The sequence below is a fragment of the Eurypyga helias genome, unplaced genomic scaffold (genome assembly GCF_000690775.1).
Source record: "Eurypyga helias isolate BGI_N326 unplaced genomic scaffold, ASM69077v1 scaffold38288, whole genome shotgun sequence".
Lineage (NCBI taxonomy): Eukaryota > Metazoa > Chordata > Aves > Eurypygiformes > Eurypygidae > Eurypyga > Eurypyga helias.
Genome location: NW_010266989.1, coordinates 962 through 9,267, shown reverse-complemented (window position 1 = coordinate 9,267; position 8,306 = coordinate 962). Strand labels below are relative to the sequence as shown.

The following is an 8,306-nucleotide window of genomic DNA, read 5'->3' as shown; positions in this document are numbered from 1 at the left end:
CGCAGCAAGACCTGCAAAAGTAAAGCTCCTACAACCAAGCTGGCTTAATCTATTTCTCTTCTACCCCTTTTCCCTTATCAGAGCGAGGATGCCCTGGTTTAGGTTCTGAGTGTCCTTGTCCTGTTGTAGAAGGAATTCAAGCAGTTAGAAAAGCGGAAGACTTAAGCGGATGGAGTGTTTTGGCTTCGGTGGCACTGTAGGTGCTAATACTGGATCTGAAATTCCAGGCTTATTTCTCAGCCACAGATATATATTATTTTTTTTTTAGTTTTGTTTAATATTTTAATTGTATAAAACTTGTTTTTTCTAAACTGTAACAGTGTTTGCCTTTCACATCTGTTGCAATATTGGCAGAAGTACTAATGGATTAGTAAACTTTTTCTTAAACTGTGTCTGTGTCATATGTGATAGTGCTGCTTTGCGCAAAGTAGCGCTATCGGTGAGGTTTTTACTCCTGCAGTAGCAGGATCTTGGTTGTGAATGAACAGAGCTAGCGTCATGTCACATCATTTTGTCTTGATGAGGTTTACTGTGGGTAAAAGCCCGTGTTCATGATCGATTGTAATTTGAAGTGTGACTATAAAAGTGCATCTGTGATGGTGGTGGGTTTGTAATGCAGACACTCGCTCTCCTGCTCCCCCTTGCACCAAACACGTTTGCACCTACCCCCTCACAACCAAAGCAGCCTTGCTCTCTCTGAAGTAGCTTCCCTGGGCTGGCTGAGCGGGTCCCTGCAGGCAGTGCTGGGCTCTCCCCCCAGCACGGCGCCTGGGCCTTTCTCCTGTCAGGTCGCTGCTTGTGGTCAAAGAAGTGGTTTCTAAGCAGTAACCGTTTTCTCCGCTTTTAATCCGGCTGTTTCCCACCAGCCTGTCGCGACACTCCACCGAACAGAGCCGTAACGTCCTGAGCGCCGCCATTGTCCTGGGGTGAAGCGCATGCGTAGTGGGGCTCACCTGGGCTGCGCCTGCGTAGTGTAGGGGTCAAACTGCCGCGCCGCGTCCGTGCGCAATGGACTGCGCATGCGCGGAGGGGCGAAACTGGTGGCGGGAGACTGTGGCGGGATGGCGGCGGCGAGCGCGGAGGGGGTGGAGGCGGATTCGGATGGGGGCAGCGAGGAGCTGGTGCTCACCCCGGCGCAGCTCATCCGCAGCCTGGAGCAGGTAGTGTGCGCTGGGGAGAGCGGCTGAGGGCCGGGCCCCTGGGCGTTCTTGGGGGGACTGAAAGCTGAGCCCTGGGCTCTCTGGGGGAGCTGTGGGGCAGCTGGAGGAGGTGGGGAGGGTGTAGTTTCTGACCTCTCTAGGGGCTGGGATGTATAGCAGGTGTGTTCCTTGCTTCGACTTACAGTGTGCCTTCTTTCAGGCCTGGCTGAATGAGAAGTTTGCTCCGGAGCTGCTGGAGAGCAAACCTGAGATCATTGAGTGTGTTGTGGAGCAGCTGGACCATATGGTAGGTTCTTCTGGGCCAAGGTGGTGGTACCTGGTTGCCTGACCAGACACATGCACGTCTGGGTCCCTCTGGGATTGCCAGGACTGTCTGCTTCTCTGTCCCTGAGATAGGCTGTTCTGAGTAGCTTCTTGGAGCTTGTCTTGGAGAGGGAACTGAGAGATACAAGGGAACTGTGCTTTGCGTCACCAAAATCAGCTGCAGGCTGTTTTTGTGGGCCCTATGTACAAGCTCCATGTTCCTCTCTGTTTCTTCTTGTTTGACATTTCAATCGTTTAATTTCTCTTTGCATTTTCTTGCAGGAGGCAAATCTGAAACGGGCAAAGAGAGGAGACTTGAAGGTCAGCGTTCACCGCATGGAGATTGAAAGGATCCGTTACGTGCTCAGCAGCTACTTGCGATGTAGGCTTGTCAAGGTAGTACTTGCTTGTGCTGCCCAGGGTGACTTCAGCCGTGATTTTTACCCATACAATGCCTCCAGCTTCAGCAAGGCACTTAGTTGATGCGCGCTCTCCCTGTCCTCTGAAGCACAACCCAGAGGAATTGTTCCTTGGACGTGCTTGTCGGTTGTGATGAGGGAGGATTACAGCATTGCTGAGTGTTTTCTTACTTTGTCCAACTCCAGGGTGGCACAGCTGAATGCTTGTGTGTTCTGCCTGGGTCCTGCCACATACACATATGGTTGTGCAGCTCGGAGCCCCCAGCTGACTATATCGCTGTTCATTCAGGAGCAGCTCTTTGGACAGGCCTGTGGCTGCTGCGTGCAGGGGAAGCCTCTGGGGAGTGGGGACCGTGGGCAGTGATCTACTGGGAGAGGTTGGTTTCAGTCTTTGGGATTTTGTTCCAATAACAGATAGAGAAGTTTTTCCCCCATGTCCTGGAGAAGGAGAAGTCTCGAGCTGAAGGGGAGCCTTCCATCCTATCACCAGAGGAGTTTGCTTTTGCTAAAGAGTGAGTATGGTTTGGATGTGTCTCTCTCCCTTTTCATAGGTTATAGAACTCATCTGTGTGTTATGCTGAACAGTTCTTGAGGCTCTCAGTCTTAGACAGGTTTTACCAGGAGGTTTCCTTATGGACAAGGAAAAAGATGAAATAACTGCTAACTCTGAGCCAGTTACCAAGGCAAGCCATTAGGCTTGTCTCTGTCCATGTGTCGTGGGCACCTCCTCCCCACCTTTCTGCAATGACCTCGGTGTCTGCCCAGTTGTCTCACTCCTTCCCGAGATCTCTTTGTTTTCCCATCATAAATAAGTTAATCACAGAGGCACTAACGGGCCCAGCCATGTCCAGAGGCGGGTCTGACTTGGAGCCCGGCGGGCTTCTGGCAGCTTCTCACAGGAGCGATCCCTGTGGCCCCTTCCCCACTACCAAAACCCCACCACACAGACCCAGTATGCCTGTGGGACCAGATGTCACTTCCTGGCGTGTTGAGTCAATACTCTCCCTGCAAATTTGTATTTGATTAAACCTGTAAATGCTCCAATGATTTGTTTCAGGTACATGGCAAACACAGAGACTTACCTGAAAAACGTGGCCCTAAAACACATGCCGCCCAACCTGCAGAAAGTGTCTCTCCTAAAATCAGGTGAGTACATGCAGGCTTCAGCGTACCCTGAGAATTACAGGAGTGGGGATGTGGGGAGAGCCCTGGGGAGCATTGAAATGTTAAGGGCTAGCCCTTCGGCAGGTGCTGAGCAGAAGCAAAGATGATGTGATGACAGTGCCGTTAATGCTGCTCTGTGGTACGTGGCTCGATGCTGCGGCCCCTTGTGCCGCTGTCAGGATCCGCTGGGCCCTGCCAGCGAGTCTTGCCTTAGGCTGAGGCAGCACACACCATGCCTGATCGGGAGTGTCTGGCGTTCCCTTCCCTAGCCACGAGCCCTCTGTTAGCTCAGTGTCCTGCAGAGGAACGTGGCAAGTGCTGATCTTGTGCTCTGAATCTCCTGTCTGCAGTTCCGAAGCCCAACCTGGACTCCTTTGTGTTCCTGAGGGTGTTGGAGCGGCAGGAGAACATCCTGGTGGAGCCAGAGACGGATGAGCAGAGGTAGGTGGGTGCCTCCCCGCGTGGCTCAAGTAACTAAGCTGGTCTCACAGGAGCAGCGACCTAACCTCACCTGTCCCGACAGGGAGTACACCATCGACCTGGAGGAGGGCTCGCAGCACCTCATCCGCTACCGGACCATTGCCCCGCTGGTGGCCTCGGGAGCGGTGCAGCTCATCTGAGGGCAGACGGTAAGTGCAGAGCCGGGACCGCGGCCGGCAGGTGGCGCTGGGGCGGGGGCCACGGCCCCCCTCAACCCATTATCCGGAGGTGGGGTGGCTGGGCCCGGCCGCAGCCGGGTGGGAAGGGGCGATACTGGGAGCAGGCAGATGTCCAGCGGGATGTCCTTCCCCCTGCTGATGCGGAGGACTCATTGCCCTCACAGCTTACCGATTCCTGATTGCTAATGACATGCCTGGAGTACAGCCAGATGCTCATCCCCGGTGTCTCTGTGTCACAGCACTCCCTCCAGCAAGGCTTTGCAGCAGCCTTGCCACAGTCCCCTTGCAGTCCCAGGGGAGGGACGCGTGTAGCTGCCGCCTTGCAAGATCCCAAGCTGCTTTGAACAGCAGGCACAGACAGAGTGCATCTATCCCCAAAGGTGAATGCAGCCTTTGTAAATAGGGTGCTCTCTTAAAACCCATGGCTTTGCATTCATTCCTTTTTCCAGTTTAGCACTGTCCTTTAAATTAGGCTGTCGGGTGGAAAGTGACTGACCGACTGGTGTGGCAACCAGCTTCGTAAACTCCACCTTCCACCATCAGCTTTGATCTCAGCACAGGGTCTGTGCCACCCTGGATATTGTGCAAGTGGCCAATTGCTCTGAGGTGAACCAGGGGGACAATTCTGCCCCATCTTTGCCACATGATCCATTGAGCAAAAAAGTCACCACACATAATGGTATTTGCTGGCAGAGCAAATCTTGATTCTTGCAGAAGGAGGAGGAAGGAAACTGCAGCTCAGAGTGAAGGGAATGTCATGGGCAAGCCGTAAGGTCATGTGTGGGGTGCTTAGTACCAGCTTGTTACCTGCAGTGGGAAGGGAGGGTGAAGAGTTTACCAAGTTTGTTTCCTTTGTCTTTCTGATAATATCAGCTGGGAGATGGCCATGAGCTTAGGAATCCAGGGGTTTTACTTGAAGGATTATTATGCTGTCCTTCCTTGGGAAGGCCCTGCCCTTGGGGAAGGCAGGCTGCATAAGCTTTGTTCTTCCTATGCAGCCTGTGTCCCAGTATGGATACAGTCCTGTCAGTACAGCCCCTTCCAATACAGCCAGAGAGGAGTTATGCTGCTTTTTCTTGGCATTTTTGCAATAATAGCTCTATCCCTGTAAAATATCCACCCTTGCCATTACAGGTATCTGAGATTTGCCTGCAGAGTAGGCCTGGATTTGGGATTACTGCCTGGACCTTGTGCTGATAATGGCATTTCTTGCCCTGGGCCAAGGAGTGAGCGCTTAGGATGCAGGGCAGCTGTGTGTTCTCTGATCAGATTGGGAATGGTGCAATCACGATCAAAGCTTTGGAAGTGTCAGACAGCATTTGCAGGTTTGTCACTAACCTCTTCTTAACCAGAGCGACTGGTTCATGGTCAGGGTGTTTGTTTCAGGGCCATGGGGTCTTCATACCGCCCATGTAAAATTCGTGCTTCCATCTGTTGTGCTGTGTGCAGAGGTTTTCTGTAAAGCCAACACCCAAGCGGGTCCTGCGCAGAGGGTTTAAGTGCAGCTGTTTCACCTCTTGCAATTCTGCATGTAGATGAAGTCCAGTGAGGCGGGGCGAGAGGCCTGGCTGCTTTCCTGGCTGTTTCCAACCTGCTGCTTTTGACTGGCTGACTTCAGGGAGATTGCAGCGCTATTACAGCTGATCCTCGAGCGCGAGGCTGTCTTGGTCAGTGAACTGCACAGCAAGTAGAGCCCCTGTACAGGATGGTCTGCATGATCAGCAGCTGCTGAGCACTGTGGAAGAGCTCTGAGGAATTTTGTAAGCTTGTGAGGGCTTGCTGTGCCTTCATGTTGTTCAGAAAGATCCTGGATGAGGCTGGCAGAGCTTTCCCAGAATGATGTCTTGCTGCAGGGTGGGAATAGGAGTCTTGTTTCTGCCTCGCCTTCTATGCTTTGTGTGTTACTCATGCTGCTCCTCTCAGGCCAGCGTTCTGTATTTGATTTCTGCAGCAGAGCAGGGAGACGTGGATCAATAGAACAAATGCAAAGTGACCAGTCAGAGGGCATTTTTTAGAAAGCTTCCCTGTGTGGCTGCTGGGGTGCCTTATTTAAGACCAGTGACTGCCAGTTTCACTAAAAGGGAACAGCTGTAGTCATGGCTTCAGGAGAAAGCAGCACTTTGCTGTGCGTGATCTGAAGACCCCCCTGCCACAGTGAGGAATTCTGGTACAGCTCTGACTGCTGTTGTGAGGGTAGGAACTGTCAAACTCCCTTCTGCTGAAACAGCTGCTAGGGCAAGGGGATAAGCAACCTCTCGGTGCTGGTCATGCAGAAGAAAAGCTCCTCTGGTCCTGTTGATCTGTGTGTGCTCTTCTAGTCAACGGAGAAGCCAGGGTGTCCCATGCTACCTCAGCTCAGTGCCTTTCAGATGTGTGGACAGAGAGTGGCTCATGTTTTCCCTGCACAGTGCGTGAGGAACAGCCTGGTGCTTCCTCTGCCAGGCTGGGGTGACACAGTTCATCTGGCAGTGTGAGTGGCTTTGCATGTGTGGTTTATAGTGTTCTTAATTAATCCATTTAGGTAAAGAAGATTCTTTTATGTATAGATGTTAAGAGGAGGCTGGGTTTAATCCCTAGGAATCAGTAGCACAGCCCCTGGGAAGGGCTGTGGATTGTGCCCTGGCTGTACCTACGGCCCAGGCATCCTCACAGAGGTGACTGAAGCTCCCAGCCAAAGTCGGCGTTAATCCGCTGCTGCAGAAGCGTGCTAGAGAAGAGCTGCTCGAGAACGTCTGGGTGGCACGTCTGGCAGACTTTCTCCTTGGCCCTATTTGACTGCACAGTTGTCCAGGCAGCTCGTACTCACCTCACTGCTGCATCTCACGTGGCTGCAGCAATGTGAGCGCGAGGGCGCCCGTCCTCTTCTAGCAGCGTGAATCTTAACCGGGTCTGATTCTTTCCAGAGTGCCTTCAGTACGGCTCCTCTGGAATCTCGGCAGCTGGCACACGGCAACATCATCACAGGCTGTGCAGGATTTTTGAAGATGGCTAGTGGGCTGAAATCAGTCAGGCTCATAGTGAGATTCAGTTTCGGCATACGTGAAAATGCTTCTGCCTGCTTTTTGTGTCCTTCCATGGCTAAATACCGGGACAGTTCTGGGACTGGATACTGCCTTACTGCTAACGCTCTGCCCCTGTTCTGCCCGTGCATCCACAACTTTCTCAAGGAAGCGATGCTTTTGGCTTTTACTTTTAGATGGAGGAGAAGACCCAGCAGTCGATCTACTTTAATCTGTGCCTCTGGAAGAGAATGTGCAGAGTGGAAGCAGCTTTGGAACTAGATGATCTTTAAGGTCCCTTCCAACCCAAACCATTCTATGATTTTGCAGCTTCCATTGGGTCTGCTGTAAAGCTGGGGCTCAAATACATCCCCTGTTCTGCTCCCTCCAAGGTGGAGATAGCTTGGGTTTACTGAGTGATTAGCTCTAAACACCAAGTAGGTGGACGGTGAAAGAGGTCACAGGGAGGTTACTGATGGTGAGCTGTGATTTCCCAGCCTGAGCTGGATCTGCTCTCCTGAGTGCAGGAGAAAGGTGGGGCAAATGGTTTAATTTCTAAGAAGTCTCACGTTTTTGTCGGCTTCCCCCCCAGTTCACTGAAGTGGGGAGAAATGCACTGTCAGCCTGAAAGGATGTGATGAAAGGGGGATTCTCTGAAAGCAACTGCTGAAGCAACGCCTCATCCCCTGCGTTGTATGTGCTGGAGAGCATCTGGGCTTGTAAGGAGGTGGAGTCATCTAGTATGCCACCCGGTGCTCAGGGAGTAGCTTCCCTCGGCTCCCTTGGAGCTTCCCTGTCTTCCCTTGGCTCCAGTGGTGTGCGAAATGCGGAGTGGGGGAAACCTGACCCTGGTGTTTTTCTGTGGGCTTTCTCTTCCAGTGGCCTGGTTAACCCTGGCTGCAGGCTGCTGTGCTCGGGGTGAGAGCAGCTTTCCCAGAGCTGAGAAATGTCTGTGTTAGAGCTGATATCCAGGGATTTGTTCCTCTGAAATTCCCGTCTAGGAAAATTACACTAAAGGTGGTTCTAGTTCTTTTTCTCCTGGTTATCTACAGGAAAACGACCTCAAATAAATAACACATGGTTCAGTGAGGGTGGTTATTCCTTTGTAGCAATAGCTACTTGCACAAACTTTGCCACACAGTGGGGAAACAACTGAGAATCCTGCGGAAGGAAGTTTCAGGTGTTCAAAGGTGGAAAGCAGACAACTTGTGAGACCATGAGTCATGCTATCACGACCTCTGGAGACGTCGCCTGAGTTTGTACCGTGGGCAGTTGCAGCCACAGTTAAACCTTGTAGGGGTGAGTGTGCTGTAGCTGATCCTCCGGCTGCACTCTGGAAGGGCACGGTGCTGCCTGTCTCCGAGGCAGGCCCCAGAAACGAGGAAACATGGCTCCCAGCTCCGGGCTGAGCGTGGTCACCAGCCAGGCCTTCAGCTCCAGGCCTGTGCCGCAGTGCGTGGGCAGCAGGAGGGCTGGCCTAGGCCCAGCAGACCGACCTGCTCTGGTGCTGGCCGGGCTGGGGGCTGGGAGCCAGGAGCACTGGGCAACATGAGACCCCTCCAGCTCCTGCAGGCCCCGCCAGACGAGAGCATACGGCCCCTG

At 52.8% G+C, this 8,306-nt stretch overlaps 1 protein-coding gene across 1 annotated transcript; it reads left to right on the top strand.

Moving 5' to 3' along the window:
* Positions 1–1,054: 1,054 nt before the first annotated feature.
* Positions 1,055–3,666, top strand: GINS4 (GINS complex subunit 4 (Sld5 homolog)). Its single transcript, XM_010157267.1, has 7 exons — positions 1,055–1,160; positions 1,360–1,446; positions 1,746–1,859; positions 2,297–2,394; positions 2,940–3,028; positions 3,397–3,487; positions 3,570–3,666. The coding sequence occupies exons 1-7, from the start codon at positions 1,062–1,064 to the stop codon at positions 3,664–3,666; spliced, it is 675 nt and encodes a 224-aa protein (XP_010155569.1). The 5' UTR covers positions 1,055–1,061.
* The last annotated feature ends 4,640 nt before the right edge of the window (positions 3,667–8,306 follow it).